The following is a 17720-nucleotide window of genomic DNA, read 5'->3' on the forward strand; positions in this document are numbered from 1 at the left end:
CAAAGAACTGTGAAAGATTTAAGAACTCAAATCTGCAATGACCAATCATGATTCCAGAAGATACTGAACACAGAGGTGATAGACCCACAATACAAAATAACAATGATCAATGTAGGAATTTATTTCACTTAACAAAATTTTTGGTTTTATTGTTCTTTTTCTTCCCATAATGAATAGGATTATAAAAAGAGGAGAGATAAGAATTGGGGAACAAAAAGCAAATTTTACTGGCAACTTTTAAAATATATGGAAGAAAAAGATTGGATAGAATCACAAAGATATAGTACAGCTTTGAAAATTAAATGAATAAATGTAAAATAAATGCAATCTGAAAATATTACACTTCCAAAATTTCATGCATAATTCTCTTTTATTCTAATATATATACATATATATATATATATATATATATATATATGGAAATACTCATTTGGTGTTTTTTATTTTGAAAATTTTTTTAAAGTGAAAGTTTTCATAAGGTAAAAATCTGGGGGCCAGTACATAATTGGTACTAGAATTTAGTAATCATGTTAAATAGTGAAATGAACCTGTGAGTGAATTTTACTAAGAAATGGCAAAAAGGCAGGAAAAAGATGCTGAAGAAGATAGGATATATCTATTCTATCTCTGGTCTATCAGAACAGAAGGATTAAGAGAAGAATAAATCAAATATGAAAGATAGCTTGTTAACAAAAGACACAATGGAAGTTAGATAATAGTATAGAGAAGAATACCAGTAGGCAGGACCATGATATAATGTGTTGAAAGAATAGGGAATGGAAATCTTAGAATCATGGAGAGAAGAAAAAAGTATCTGCCCCAGACACTCCTTTTCCTGCTACCCTTCTCCCCTTCCCCCCAACAGCAGGAGGGTTTCAGCAGAGTGTAATGATCTAAATAACTAAGACTGTCCTCAACATTAATCCAAAACAGTAGCACAAACTTTTATATAATCCTTTTATAATATTGTCCATGGTACATTTAATTTTTGTCTTAATCATTTCTCAAAAGCATAGTCATATGAGAACCTCAGTGTTATCTTCTCTGATTGAAGAGAAATCCCTTCCACAAAATCCCTGACTAGTGGTTTGAGCAGATAAAAGAAATATTCTATTTGGATAAATACAATGGATATAGTTCAGTACATTATACAGTCTGCTTTTTCATTAAACATCACTAGTATGTAAATCTGGTTTTAACAAACTGTAAACCAGATGGGGAAAAAAAAAGTAGTTCCACACCAAGAAAAAGGAATTGTTGTGGCATAAACACAGCTTTAAAATAAATTGTGTCTGATTATATAGCATATAATTGTACAAACTGACATGGAACAAAATTTATCCTCTCATTTGCTCAAACCATAACAGGACTTAAACCAGGAGAGAAGCAATCTGATTTTATCCTGAAATAGAACTCGATGGGAGTATTATACTGCAACACTTAATCTCCTTTTCCCCCAAACAGCAACCAGATCAATACAGACCCTCATTCCACAAGCCTGGAAGAGTCCAGCACTAATATAAAGTCTAAAAATCAAGAAGTAAAAGTTGAAAGAATGAGAAAACAAACAAACAAAAGAATCTGACCATAAAAGAGCTACTATGGTAACAAGGACATTAAAGATACAGAATCATTAGAAATGAATCCAAAATAAATATAAATCCTCAGAAGAAAATATAAAATTCAGCTAGTATTCCTGCAAGAGATGAAGCAAGTTTTTTTTTTTTTTTAAGCTAAAAATGTTTTATTAAACAAAATGAAAATACCAAAGGGGGAAAAAAATTGGATAACTCATGAGAACTATAGAAGAAAGGATTGCAAAGGGAATTAATAGGTTGGCACAAGAGATACAAATGCAAACAACAAATTTCATGAAAACCAGAATAAGAGCCACTGGCTCTATAAGGCAACTAGTAATATTAAAACAAAATCAAAAGCCTTATTTTTTAAAAGTAGAAGAAAATATTATAAGGTATCTCATAGCAAAAATAACTGACCTGGAAAACAGACTGATGAGGAAAAAAAATTGAATAATCATTGGACCATCTGAGCACCTTAAAAAAAAAAAAAAACACACACACACACACCTTGATAGGATATATCAAAAAATCTAAAAAGAACGCTTCTATGGACGAAAGTCAGAGGGTAAAGCAGAAACAAAAAGAATCTACTGGATGCCTCCCAGGAAAACCCAAAAAGAAAATTCCCAGCAGTATCACTGACAAAATTTAGAGCTTTCAGGTCAATGAAAAAAATACTGCAAGCAGTCAGAAAGAATTCAGGTACCAAAGAGCCACAGTTAAGATCACACATGATTTAACAATCACCATAGATAAGCAGAAAGTTGGAATACTGTATTTTAGTGAGCAAAGGACATGAGCTAGTAACTAGGAATAACCTATCCGATAAAATATGAATGTAATGCTACAGGGAGACATTTTAATGAAAGAGGATTCAAAATATTCCTTTTTTGTTTTTCCCCAAAATATTCCTGAAGAAAAAACCAAAGCTACAGACAAATTCTGAAGTCCAAAACAAGGAGTTAACAGTAAAAAAGATTAAATAACTAAAGAAAGATAAACACCTTATGTGCTAATAGAGGGAGTGACATGTTCCCTATTATCATCAGGGATCATATTGTGAATCTAATTAGACAAGACTGGACTAAGGGTATTTCTGTTATGTACTGATGATCTTAAAAAGAATAATGGAAAAGAGAAAGGAAGAAGAATACAAAATTAGGGAAAATCTCACAGAATTAGGGCTCAAAAGTAGATATGTATACATGGAACAAATAGGGGGTGGAATAGTATTGATACTTCAACTTCACTTTCATTTAAATTGGTCAAAAAAAGGAATATACACACACATATGTGTATGCAGAGTTGGGTACAGAAATACATTTCATTCCACAGGGAAACAAGAAAGAAAAGAGAAGAGAAAGAGACTATACAGAAGGAGGATTAGCTCTGTAAGTAAAAGCTAATCTAAAGATAAACAAAGGTATTTATAGCTCTTTTGAGATGACAGAGAATGGAAATCTGAGGACGGATATCCATCAATTGAAGAATAGATGAACATAACAAATGTGATAGAATACTATTTTGTTATAAGAAATGATGAATGGAATGATTTCAGAGAAACCTGGAAAGACATATTATCTGATGACAAGTGAAGCAAATAAGAGTCAGGAGAATAATATATACAATGAGAGCAATATAGCAAAAGAAAACTATTCTAAAAAAAAAAAAAAATCAAGAATTCTTTTTAGCATAATGCCCTATCTTTTTCTGGAGGAAGAGTGATGACATAAGCTACTTACCTCTTGATAGAAAGGTTAAACACTCCACAGACAGAATAAGCCACATTTTTTTGGACATGGTCAATGTAGAAATGTTTTGATTGACAATTCAGCTTTGTCCTAGATTTGTCTTCTCAAGTGGAAGAGTTGGGGGGAGAGGGTGGCAGATTAAGGCATAAAGGTGAGGAGACATTTTTGCTGATTGAAAAAACTTAAAATGAGCATAAAATCAGTTCACAGATATTACAGTAATAAATCCTGACCTAGATCAAAGAGTATAGACAAATGAAATTAATCAATAGAAAGAGCCCTGGATTTGAAAATCTTAAAATGCCCTCACCTATAAAAATAAAGAAGTTGGGCCACATATCCTTTAAGGACACATATCTTTTACACACACATATTCTTCAAACTCTAAATCCATAATTCTAAGAACCTCAGATTGAGAGAAGTTGCTAAGTGACAGCAGCTATGTGGTATGAATTCTGGAAGTAGTAATGAGAATCAGTATAGCTGTATTACACTTCTTCCTATTTCAGTGCTTGAGAAAAAGGACCAAGTCCTGAAGAGTAAGGTCAGTGATCAATGTTTTATGGAAGCATCAAATTTAAATCAGAATCAGAAGACAGAAAAAAAAAATTTTAATAACAGAATCTGTTCCAGATTCTGTTCCCGAAGTAATGGAAGAGAAAAACATGAACTGTACATGGACAGGGCAAAGATAAGAAAAAAAGAAAGAAATAGTTGGGAGATAGTGTTATAGAACAGATGACAAGACTGAATCACAGAGACAAAGGAATGAGGAGTTTTTCTGCCACTGTATGAAAAATCATGCATCTAAGAAATCTCTTTCTCTCCATGATGCTCGATGCTATCACTCAGTGGCTGATTTGAACAGTAGCAAGAATGTTTATGGCAAGTCATTCTAAAAGAGGAGTTAAGAGTATAGATAGGTGTAAGATCAAGTTGGCAGCAAGCTTCCTGAATCAGGAAATGGGTGATTTCCCAACCTAGCCAGAGACTAAACTGGGTTTTAGCCTTATAACATTATCCCATGAAAGAGGTAGGATTAATTGACATACTAATAAGGTAATTCTGCTAGCAGAATACACTCAGTATTGGGTGTCTGAAAATTCAGACACTAGACGTGCTGAGGCTTTACAACTCTGAATAATATTTCAATCTATATAGAACAGTATTATTATGAGATGAAAATGGAGAAACAGAAAATTTTGTGATATTAAAATAAAGATGATCAATAAAAATTTGTTTAAAAAAATATTAGAATTCTGGCCACAGGGCCAGGCTCAGAAGAGATAATACTAAGGTAGAGAGGAGCATTTACTAGCTTTAACATTCAAGAGGTGCTTGTAGGAAACCAAAAGTTGTTAAGTATGATCATGAGCAAGTCATTTAAATCAACTGAGAATCAATTTTCCTCAACTATGAGATAAGAACAACATTATATCATGATGTTATTAAGAAGAAAAAACTTGGTAAACACAAAGTTCTATATAATGTGAATTGTTATTAACAGAAGTAGTTTTATTCTGAAAGATAACAGATTTAGAATTGGAAGTATATTTAGAGATTCAGTCCATCTTGACTGTTTCATATAGGAGAAAAATAAAATCCAAAAAAGAACCCAACTGCCTCCATTTTACAAATTCACTACTTATGTAATGTCTTACAGGACTAAAGAATAAGATTTGTTTTCCCCTAATATCTCTGTTGTTATTAGGTCATTTCAGTCAGGTCTGACTCTTTGTGACACCATTTTTGGGGAGTTCTCTTGGCAAAGTTACTAGAATGATTTGCCATTTGCCAGCTCATTTTATAGATAAGGAATTTGCCAGAGTCAGACAGTAAATATATACCTGAGGCAGGATTTGAACACACACACACACACACACACACACACACACACACACACACACACACACAAAACCAAAAAAAAAACAAAAAAAAGAAGAAAATGAAAAAAAAAAAAACCTAACAAACAAAAAAAAAACAAAAAAGGATTTAAACTCAAGAAGATGAGTTTTCCTGACTCAAGGCCTGATGTTCTATCTACTATACCACCTCACTGCATCTCTGTCATAAGATATTTATGGCTTCTAATTGTCCTTTATAATTGTTTTCTTTATTATATTGATGATTTTTTTTCTATTGCTTGCCACTATATCAGTTTCTAAAAACTTCCCTCCTGAATCTCTGCCAAATAGATGTTTCCTTTATAATTAACCAAGCCAAATGAATCAATGCATTGGCTACATCTGAATAGGAATACTTCACACTGTCTCTATAGTCCCTCACAACTATATCCAGACCCAAATAAGCTGTTGAGCACAGCAGATTTGGGTCAGAAGACTGAATTCAGGTCCTGACTCAACATCTTCTAACTGGGTGACCAAAGTTCCAGCACCCAAAGCCAACAGTGCTGTATTATCAGGGGACACAATATTGGAATTTTCTAATGAGGAATCTGAAGGACAGCTGAATGTCTGTTAATAATCTTACTCCAAAAATGAGGCAGAGAACCACCAAAGCTCATACAGAGAACATAGGCATTCTGAAAATTTATAGCACATTGACTTAAATCACACTTGAAGGTCCTAAAGAATGAAGAATTTGTAGTGAAAAGATACAGAAAGGACCAAAACCCAATGCCACTCTAAGCCCAGAAATCAGTGGCATGAAAACCAGCAACAGAATCTCCCCCCCTCCCCAAATCAAATCAGGCCCCAATAGGACCACATCATTCCATTTAAAAGTGCAGAAGTGGACAGGGCCTGACGCTGACCTGATACAAAGTCCCAAATGAGGACATATGGCTGGAAAAAAATAGACAGAAGATGATAAAATTTTTAGGGTTGCAGGTATATCCAAGACACAAATGCAAAAGAAAAACACAACTGCTTGATTATAAAGATTCCAGGAATCCCTGGTAAGAAACAAAACATAAGATTAAAATATGAATATTGTAAATGAAATTCAAGTTTTGGAAGAAAATTAGAAAGATGCGTAGCTTAGTATAGAAGGTGCAAAAAGCAAACAACCTGAAAAATTATCATTGAAAAATGAGAACAAAATCAAGTCTAAAAAGAGAAAGAAAAGGGTATTTTGGAAAACAGGGCAAAGGAAGATAATCTAAGAATCATCACAATACTGGAGAAATGTGACCAAAAAACAGAAACAAAAAAACCTCACAAATATTAGAAACCACATTCTAAAAATAAATACTGTCCAAATTTATTTAGAACTAGAAGGGAGAAGTGAAAATAGCAAGAATCCAATCAAATCCTATAAACATTTATTAAACATTCATTTTCTGCCAAGAACTGTACTAAGCACTGAGGATACAATTAATAAAAAGAAAGAGAGTCACTGCTCAAGAAGCTTACAATCTAATATGGGAAAACACACAAAAGGAGGTAGGAAAAGTGGTAGAGGATATCACAAGGGACATCTTTTTCTCTGGTGCTGAAATCAGGCAGAGCAGCAAATTCAGGGTCTAATGAACTGAAAAGTCCCACTTCTGCTTTCTTTCTATAAAGAAAAGCATTTGGAGGAGTCTGGTACAACACCCTCCAGGCTACAATCAGAAAGCAGAAGAGGCTGAAAGAGATGGTGTCAATTGAAGTTCATATTAGCAGCATGATGATGAGAATCCATCAATCAATAACCTTCTGAAAGAAACTCAGTAAGGAAAAATCGCAGGAACACCATAGCCAAAATATCCAGAACTTCCAGGTCAAAGAAAAAATACTGCAAATGGAATTGAGTTTGAATAACCAGAAACTACAGGAGGGTCACAGAAAACCTGGTAGGTACTATTATCAAAGAAAGCAGACCTTATAGTTATGATATTTGAAGTGGAGAAATGTAAAATCAAGAAAAGCACCTGCCAGAATTGAGTAGTTTAAAGTGGGGAAAAGGGACCTTACATGAAACAGATGACTTCCAAGCATTCCTGATTTAAAAAAAAAAAAAAATCAGAGGTGATTAGAAACTCTGAAATACAAACACAAGAGTCAAGAGAAACTTAAGATGGTAAATATAACTGAGTAAATAGAAAGGGACTTTCTTGTGTTCAATCTCAATCAAGCCAGACCTGAAATTAAATGAAAATTTTATAATTAACAAAAGGAGATTTACTTAGACATAGCAGGAGGAGTCTATTTAACAAGGAAAAGCATTGACACCTGAGTTTATTCCAAGGAGGAAACCTCCCTTGTGTCCAGTTTGCCCATTTTTTCTATGAGGCAGGTATCAGACAGGGCTAGAGTTGCTCATGCCTATATTGCACTCAAGTGATCAGGAATTAATGGCAAAAGCCATTAAGATTCCTAAGTCAACCAAATATTGAGGTTATTCTCAATACATTTTAAAGAAAAACTGGTCTAAATTGCAGAGAGGCAGGCACTATATTATTGTTCCGAAGAGAAAAGGATTCCTGTCCTGGAAACATATTGATTTAAGCTATTAAAGCTTAAAACTTCATTTGAAACTTTTGGAACATTTTATAAAAATTTCTGCAAATACAAAGAATGTGTCAAATCTGTCTTCAGTGAAACAGTGCTACAACAAATCTCTGTGTGGAAAAAAAATGTAATGGACATATTTCATTAGAAACTAATTTATAGTTTGATATATCAAGATTATTTTTCAAAACTACAAAGGAAGAAATAAGTGAAACACATGAGTAATTAACATTGTTAGTAATTCTCTTTGACAGTTATAAATTTTAAAAATCATTTTTTTAAGTTAATGACATTTGTTTCCTAAAAGAATTTTCTATGAAGAAAATCTTAATTACACAGATATATATTTTTCATTTTATTTTTCAAATTATCTATAATGAAAAGATAGATAACTTATATCAGTGTATGCTTCCATACAAACATCACTTTAAAAATCTCATTTTTCATTCAAATATTTTGAGTTACTTTGCTTCTCCAGTACATTTCATGGATTCATGGAATTTCAGTGTTGGAAGGGACCTCAAAAATTAGCTAGACCAGTAAATATTTAATAGAGCAGGAATTTCCTCTACATTATCTATGACAAGCAGTTTGAACAACAGAAAAAAAAAACTTTAGTTACATTTGTTTTCTTAGAAAAATACAATGGATATTCACTAAGTTAAATAGCACACCACTGAGCATTTCAAAATCCTTCAAGTCATTAAGTTTGTGTTTTGGCTTGTCTTCTCAATGAAAAGGTAAGGGGATAGAAGGGAAGGAGAATTTTTTTTCATCCTTTTTTTCCTCAATTGTATTTTATTTTCCCAAACATATGCAAAATACTTTCAGCATTAAGTTCTATAAGATCTTGTGTTCCAAATTTTTTTTCTCCCTACTTCTCTTACCTCCACATTAAACATGTACAATCCTTATAAACTTATTTCCATATTTGTCATGTTGTGCACGAAAAATCAGACTAAAAGGGAAAAAACCAAGAGGAAAAAAAGCAAACAAAACAAAACAAAACAATAAATAAAAAGATGAAGATGCTATGCTTTGAATTCACATTCAGTCTCTGCAATTCTCTCACAGGATTCAGATGACATTTTTCATAAGGGAGGAAAATTTGAAGCTCAAAAAAATGTGTAAAAATGAAAGAAAGGGAGGGGAGAAAGAAGGAAGGGAGGGAGGGAGGGAGAAAAGGAAGGAGAGAAGGGAGGAAGAGAAGAAGGGAGAAAGCAAGGGAAGAGAGAGAGGGAGGAGGGGAAGGAGAGAAGGAAGAAGGACCAGGAAACAATGTTGATGGCCTTTGAATCAAAGTTCATGTTTACTTTCAATGCTCCCTTTCTCTTTTCTACCCCTATGCTCCATATACATTGTAGAAGGACATTGTCCAATCATATTGAAAGGAAACAGAAAAACTGGAAAAAAAAAAAAAAACCTGTTATCTAGGTAAAGTGCCATAATTGTTACTTGAGCTGTACAAATAAGGCTTTAGAACAAAATTTCAGTTCTCATTTAAAGGGCTTTTATTTCATTCTGAAAAATAAACTTAGTTAGCTTTATCATCACTGAGTCCAGGGTTCAAGTTCTGCTCTGAAACACAATTGTAATTATGACATATCATTTCTGGTCTCGTTGTTTCAGGCAACTCTACAAAACTGTTAAGTTTTTTTTTTTTTTTAAACTATTTTTTGGTTTTTGGGGGTGGGAAGGCTTTTGGGAGAAAGGCAAACCAGGTTAAGTCATTTCCCCAGGGTCACAGAACTAATAAATATGAGATCACATCTGAATTACTCCAAAGCCAGTGTTCTATCCACTGCAGCATTCTTCTTCATACCATCAATTTAACTAGATTCCCAAGAGTGAGAAAGAGAAGGCAGTGGAAGTATGTGGACAAGTCAGACTTCCTTACTTCTCTACTCTTCCTACCAGACATTAGGGAGCATGAATATGATCTTGTTTCTTATGCCTTTGACTATTTTCATATTCATAAACCAAGAGAGAGTATTCATCAGTAAAATGAGAGGTCTGAATCAAGAAATCTGAGATCTTTTCCAAAGCTGTCTAAAAAGCTAAAATAATTTAAAATATGTACACATAATGATGATAGGCTAAAATTACAATGTCCTCATTTTTTCCTTAAAGTAATAACATGAATCAGTCATTCCAAAAGACAGGCTACACTAAGTAGTGTTTTAAAAACCCATTTGAGTTTGAATTAAACAAAGCTTGGTATTCATACAATTTATACATTGTCATGATGTATAAACATAGGGAGCTTATTTCCTAGGAAGCAAGTTCTTACAATGTTATTCAAAGAACATTTGGATTCACTTACTGTTTCAGTTGGGTTCAACTCTGTGGAATCCCTTTTGTTTTTGGTAGACATACTGGAATAGTTCACCTTTTCCTTCTCCAGCTCAATTTACAAAGGAAGAAACTGAGGCACACAGGTTAAATGACTTTTCTAGAATCACACAGCTGCTAAGGGTGTGAGGCCTAATTTGAATTCAAGCCTTCCTGACTCCAGGCCTTGTGCTGTATTCACCTGACTTAAGACTAAAGTTGAACTAATACAGTCACTTCAAAATTGCTATGAACATTAAAGTCCAGCCTCTATTTTAAACCAAGAAAATAATCTATTTCTGAACAAAAATTGAGTTGATTTTACCCTTATTTTCCTGGAAGCTGAGGGGAACTGAAAAGCAATACTAAATCACAGAAACACATAACTATAAATCTTTAGAATAATACCAATCAAATAAAATAAGAACAAACAGAAAATGTTCCACTTACTTAAATTGAAGCAGAAACAATAAAAGACATTATCAAATGACTCACCTTTAATATTTCTTCAACACAGTGCACTTCATTTGGGAAGGCCTGCTGAATGTTTAAAAAAAAAAAAAAAAAGGAAAAAAGGCATAAGAGCATCACTTATTGTAATGTTAAGATAAGCTAGTAGAACACTAGGAGCAATTTTCTCTTAGCTCAAGGCTCCATTGAAACACAATACCCAAATATCTTAATCTTCATTTAGATAAGGAAAAATAATTCCCAAAGGTTCACACTTGAACCAATAACAAAGAATAAGGCAGTATCTTTAATTTCTATTCATGATTTTTTCTAACTTATGAAACCATGTATACAAACTCAAGGAAGAAAATTGCTAAATTAAATGTAGTCAGAAAGTGTCAACAATTTAACTCCCTTAGCATTGGAATCACTCAAGCTGAGGTACTTTCAAGGGCATTCCAATCCGGAGCAGGGCTCGGTAACCTTTTAAGTCTGAGATGGAATGCCAAAATTGCATTGTGAATAAATGAAGTTTATTCTTTATTTGTTCTGCTTTCAGCAGGTCAATAATTTGTATCATAACCTAATAAGTATTTAAATTCCCTTTCCAGTGGTTAACTGTACAAGATGTTACTAACTAAATCTGGTTAGATATTTGCAATATAGTCAAAAGATATGTGGAAAAGCCAACTATATAAAATATGTGGAATTAACTGAGTGAAGACACTCTCCTGGGAATATAGCCTTAAAAACTATATATTAATTTTGAGTTGAGACTTTATTGTAACAAATAGAGCTATGTCTAAAAAGTTGCAGGTATTTGTTCCCCTCCTGTTTCCCATCACCTTTTAATCAGCATTTAAGTACCTCTTTTAAAGATAATTTATTCTTCTTGTATTTCTGGGTTAGATTTCCAAGATTAGAATGTAAGCTATGACTTCCCCAAACAACGGGAGAAAAGGCCAAGCAGGGATGGGTCTTCTGCATTCAGGGTATTTAATCTTGTGTTTTGCAGTTTATGCTTTGTGCTCTTTTTACTGACAAACACCTTGTCAGATGGGAGATGCCCTTTCCTGAGATGGTAACAACCTTCCCCTTTTTGCTTTTTCTTACTCTGAGAGTCTCTGATGGTTTTTGTGGTGGCTAATATCCCACAAGAAAACAAAAGCATTCTTTTTGATCCTGAACCTCTCAGTGTCTGTGTACACACACACACGTATGCATATGTATACCAACATATACTCGTATACACATAGCATATATGTATACAAAAGTACTGAATTTTCTTATTTATAAATTACATGCATGAGTTACTATACTAATAATTATAATAATAATAATTTATATAAATAAATGATCACCTTACAACATTTACACAAATGTATAAATTTTAAAAAGGACCAATGATCTCACAAGAGCGATGTCTTAGTTTGCAAGTAAATTAGTCATAGGAATCCAATGGCAAGACAGATTAGAATGACTGATCTGTTACCTCTATGGTCCCTATATGCAATGTAAGACTCTGGTCTTTGTAACCTAAGATTTTTCCCAAGTTTATGAGGCAACACCCATTCAGTGGTTCCAGATTAGGTAATAACTGAGGCAAAAAGATAGCTTGCTTAATCAAAAAAATCAATCTGGGAGGGAAAGACTGGATAAGATAAGATAAAATATCAAAATAACTTCTGCTGGGGGTGTGGATGAGAGTAGCCTAGATGGAACCTGAAATTGAAGAAGTGGAGGGATTGTCTACAGAGAGCATAAAGAAGTGATGGAATGTGAAGCCAAGTATCTGATTATAAAATCAATGTTCTTTCTATTGTACAATGTGGCCGATTTAATTTAATTCATAGAAGTCAGTCTCCAAGACCCATCTTTTTAGACCCCATCAGAGATGGAAGTATCTGATTTCATAGGATGGAGAAGGCCAGGGGAAGACCTGGTTGGCTTTTTGCATTGTTTTTCAAGAAGGATATTTAAATAATGAACTCTCCTTTTCCCTACCTCAGAGTTCTGTATATTTATTCAAGATCTTATTTCTCTCTCAGGTCTTTCTTTCCAAAGTTAATCTTCCTTCTTGCTTATGCTTGAAATTACATTTTACCACCCAGTCAAGGCTGTTGCTCAATGAAATAACACCCTTCTTCTCTCCCCTTATAAAATACTCCTTCATGTCTGTCTAATAATGAACATGGCCCTTATCCCCATTCTCTTTTTCCAGTCAAGATAAACATGATAAACATTTCAAATTAGAAGTCTCAATGGCTTGCTTTCCCTTCCTGAGCACCTAAATCCTTCCCAATCCCAAATCATCTGACTTCCTCACTATACTACAAAGTTACTTCCCCCAACCCCAAGGTAGCAAAGTCAGTCTACAAATCCAATGATCTTTTTTAATCCCTCTACTCTTAGACAAGATGATTTTCTAAGGTCCTTTCAGATCTTCTTACAGATAAGGCAACTCGTGTGCAAGAACTAATTGTATTCATGTGTAGGCTAAGTGAGAGCAAAGCAAATCAGTATCAGAATTGGGATCATAATCAAGAGGTGTAGAAATGATCACATTTATGATTCTAGGCTTCCTGGTTACCCTTAACTCCAGAACAAGGGTTCTTCACAAAAAACAAAAATAAGTTCACAGGTCCCAGATTAAGAACTTCACCTCTGCAATCATATTTCAATCACATGAATATAAGTACCTTTTTAGAATTACCTATCTCCCAGCAGCCTTCTCATCTGGAAGTGAGATGCTCTGAGGAAGATCCACTGGGTTTTCTCAGTCTAGATGAGCAACCATTGAGAAGGTGCTCAAGGCAGTCAAGCTGACTTCTTTACTCTCTTCCTAATTCTCAGCTTCTTTTTCCCACCTGCTATCCTGATTTTCAGCTCCCTTTTCTGTGTTATTTTCCTCCAGTAGAATGTAATCTCTCAGAGGGCAGAGACCACATTTGTTTTTAGCTTGTAGTTGTGGAAAGAATATGGACACAAAGAAGAGATTCTGAGACAAGAAAAACAATGACCAGAATGTATAAATTAGTAGTAGTAGGCTGCATAATCAGATGAATTGTGGGAGGAGCCTTACCATGAGATAATGGCCTTTGTAATAATTGTACTGTTTTGGGAGTAAGGCATAAAGGAAAAAAAGGAATTCACAAGACAAACTCACAAAGTAAATGAAGAAACTGCTTAGAGTCTGGAATGGATACTTGGAAGCTCTGAATGTACAAGGAATTCAAAAGAAGATAGACTGGAAAATTAGAGAATTAGTTTAAAAGAGACAGTAAAAGATGATGAATAAATGAAAAGAATAACATAATCCTTTTAGGTAATGGGCACAAAAGAAAAGAAATTTAAAAAACAAATGAAGAGGACTAATTGAAGGGAAAGAGACGGGGAACCTCTAGCAAAATTCTAAAGGAATAGGGGTAAAAAGGATCAGGGATGAGGGAAAGGGAGGGAAACAGGTCGCTATTAAAGAAAAATAACTGAACAAATGTTACAGTGTTTACAGCTGAAGGCAAAAATAATAACTTGGGGGAATAAAAACAAATAACAGAGATAGATGGAGGAAAAGACAAATCTTGCATAACTTTAAATGTGAGGGGATTAAACCATTGAATAAAATGAAAAAAAGAAAAAGAAAAACCGAATAAAGAAACAAAACTCTACAATCTGTTTGCTTACAAGAAACATATTAAAAACCAAAGATTAACAAAAATAAAACTCCAGGGAATGGGGGGAAAAATTTCCACGCAGCAAAAGAATGGCAACAAACTAAACAAGAAAACAATATTATACTGAAAGAAAATGCAGAGAACAAACTAGTGTCAGTAACAATTACTTATTTGCTCCTAAATGCCTTAGCATCCAAATTCACAAAAGAAACATCTAAGGTACAAGAAAGAGAATTAACACAATACCGAATGGAAACCATATTGTACAGTTATCAGTTTTGAAAGAAAAACAAAAGGGAAAATATGGAACAGAAAAAATGGGAAAGCAAAAAATATTGTATTTTTCAGTACCACAAGGAATTTTTACAAAAGGTATAAGACCACAAAGTTATTGCAAACAAATGTAAAAAAGCAGAAAGAGTTAATATGTCCCTTACAAACCATAAGGCAGTAAAAATTGTCACTTGAACCAGCTTGAACCAACCAAAAACAAAAGATAAAGATTCAAGTGGAGACTTAATAAATAATGCAATGAAAGCAATGCTGAGGAGTGAGATGGGGGAAAAATCACATTCTTACAAATATGTATTAACAAATTAGGAAATGTGGCTTAATGGATTGGAAGTACAGTTTTAAAAACTGGAACACCAACAAATGAATAATCCTGAAATATGCAACAAGAGATATTAAAAATTAGAAAAGAAATAGATAAATGGGATGGGGTGCAGAGACATTATAGAAATGATCAAACTAATATATGGTCCTTTGAAAAGACTAATAAAATTGATAAACCCATACCATAGCTAATCTGATTTTTTTTAGAAAACCAAATTAATAAGAGAATAAACAAGATCACAGCCAAAAACAAAAGATAAAGAAATACTTTAAAAAAATCAACTATCAGAATATCAGAAGAGATCTTAAAATTTTAAACAGAATTCTGTCATATAGACTATAGCAATTTGCCTCCAAAAGATCATTCATTATGACCAAGCAGATTTTTATATCAGGGATGAAAAGATGGTTTAACATTAGGAAAAGTATCAACATAATCATGTTAAAAACCAAAACATCCCAAATCAAATGATCAGCTCCTTTATGCTAAAAAAAATCTACAAAGTATAGGCATACAGGCACTTTAAAAAATATTACAAAAACCATCTACCTAAAGCTAAAAGGAAGTCTCATATGCAATGGGAACACACTAGAAACTTTTCCAGTAAATACAGGATTGAATCAAGGATGTTCTCCTAGCTACTTGTTAATATAGGTCTAAAATATGCTAAGAGTAGCAATAAAACAGGCGAAAGATATTACTGGAATGAAGACAGGTAAAGAAAAGATCAAAGTATCCTTATTTGCTTAACCTATTATGGTTTCATCATAAAGTCATGTTGAATCAGCAAAGACACAACTTGAAATTATTATCAACAACAAAGATGCAGGTTACAAAATAAAGCCGCAAAAATGAACAGCTTTTCCATGTAATAATTAAAAAAAAAAAAAACCACAAGAAATAATAATATAAAGGGAAATTGCATAAAATATCTTGGGATCAACCTAGCAAAGCATTCAAAAGACTCATATATGTTCAATTACAAAATACTCCTTTAAGAAAAAAAAAACTTAAAATAGTTGGAACAATCACTGTTCATGGCTAGAATGTGTCAATATGATAAAAATGACAATACTATCAAATTTAATTTACACGTTCAATAATCTACCTATCACATTGACAAGCTTTATAGAGGTTGATAAAATGATAGGAAAATTCATTTGGACAAACAAAAGATCTGGAAATTATCAAGGGAAATAATGAAAAAAAAGGATAAAGACTGAATTTCACTGTGTTATAAAGCAGTACTCATCAAAACCATCTGGTATTAGTTAAAAAAGAGACAGGGCAATGGAATTGTCTAGAGACAAGAAACAATCAGAAGCAAGATAATTCAATAATTTAGTTTCTGATAAAATAGAAAACAAATTGTCTAGGAAAAAAATTACTCATTCTATTTTATTTTTCCTTATTTTTATAAAAATTGGAAAGCAGTAAGTAGGCTTAGATTAACACCTTACTACTTTATTCCCCATTACATTCTAAATGGATATATAACCTTGATATAAAACATCATATTATCCCAAAAAAAAAAAATCAGAAGGGAAGTAAATCATGTACTTTTTACAGAATAAAAGATACATTTTTATTCAACTAAGAAAAAGAGGTAATGATAAAAAAATGAAATAATTAAGTTTGAAATAACTTGAAATTGAAAAGCTTCTGCACAGATAAAATTAATTGTACTTACAATAAAAAGGGAAATGGTCAAATGGGGGTAAAATCTATGTGCTGAATTTTTCTGATAAGTAATCTTTGTGTCAATTTTTTTATATCAAAGATATATAAAAGTTAAAAATATATAAAACTAATAGCAATTTCCCAATAGATAAATGGTTAAAGAATATAAACAAATATTTCTCAAAAGAACTGCAATATATTTGCAATTACAGGAAAGAATGTTTCTATGTGATAAGAAAAATACAAATCAAAACAACCCTGAGATTTCACCTCACAATCTACAAATTGGGAAAAATGACAAATACAGCCACGGTCATTGATGAAGGGATGGTGGAAAGATAGGCACACTAATACACTGTTGGTGGAACTGTGAAGTAGTACAATCACTCTGAAAAGCAATTTGGGATTATGAAAATAAAGTAACTAAAATGTTTATATCATTTTAACTAGAGACTTCATTACTGGGCTTATGTCCCAAAGAAGCCATCAATAAGAAAAAAAAGCTCTCCCCCACAATCCAAAATAATAAACATTCTGTATCAATCCAGAAATGGCTAAACAAATCGGGGTGCTTGAGTGTAATGGAATATTATTGGACTATAAAAAACAAAGAGTATGAATACAGAGTAGCATGGAACAATGAATTGATGTAGAATGAATTAAGTAGATCCAAGAAAACAACACACACACTACAACAATATAAACTACAATGGAAATAGAAAGAACCATCACAACCAAAATAAATAAATAAATAAAGGCAGCAAAAATTATAGAGATCTAGCTGGACTAGAATGAAGAATTGTTAGAAGACACCTATCCCTCTATCTTAAGGGTAGAGTCCACAGGTGTTATACATTGTACATATTTTCTGATTTTTTTCAGGGTACTGATCAATTGTGCTGATTTTTTCCTTTCTAAAAAATACTACAACTGAACAAAAAATTCAGATAAAACTTAACAGTGCTTGCTATGAACATGCCATGTGCTAATTTCAGTTATTAACGAGTTTTGTATATTTTCACCATGAATAATTGAGGCAAAAAATGCCTAATATTCTGAACACTCCATCTTTGATGAAAGGTTAGATGAGATCCACAGAGCATCACAGAAATGATTTAGTAGCCTTAATAAGGAAATAGCACTCTCTCCCTACTACTAAAAAGAAAAAATAAAAAGTTGGGGCA

The 17720-nt window shown here is 32.9% G+C and overlaps 1 protein-coding gene across 3 annotated transcripts in view; it reads right to left on the reverse strand.

The window, feature by feature from the left end:
* The window catches only part of AFF1 (ALF transcription elongation factor 1), a 144486-nt gene that overhangs the window by 56610 nt on the left and 70156 nt on the right, over positions 1–17720 (reverse strand). For 2 of the 3 annotated variants that reach the window (XM_051966286.1, XM_051966289.1), the window contains one exon: positions 10612–10656. The exons of the other annotated variant lie outside the window; for it this stretch is intronic. In XM_051966286.1, the coding sequence (XP_051822246.1) occupies positions 10612–10656 (45 nt within the window). The remainder of the gene's footprint in view (positions 1–10611; positions 10657–17720) is intronic. 3 annotated transcript variants of the gene reach the window in all.

Source organism: Antechinus flavipes, chromosome 6, assembly GCF_016432865.1.
Source record: "Antechinus flavipes isolate AdamAnt ecotype Samford, QLD, Australia chromosome 6, AdamAnt_v2, whole genome shotgun sequence".
NCBI classification, from domain to species: Eukaryota; Metazoa; Chordata; class Mammalia; order Dasyuromorphia; family Dasyuridae; genus Antechinus; species Antechinus flavipes.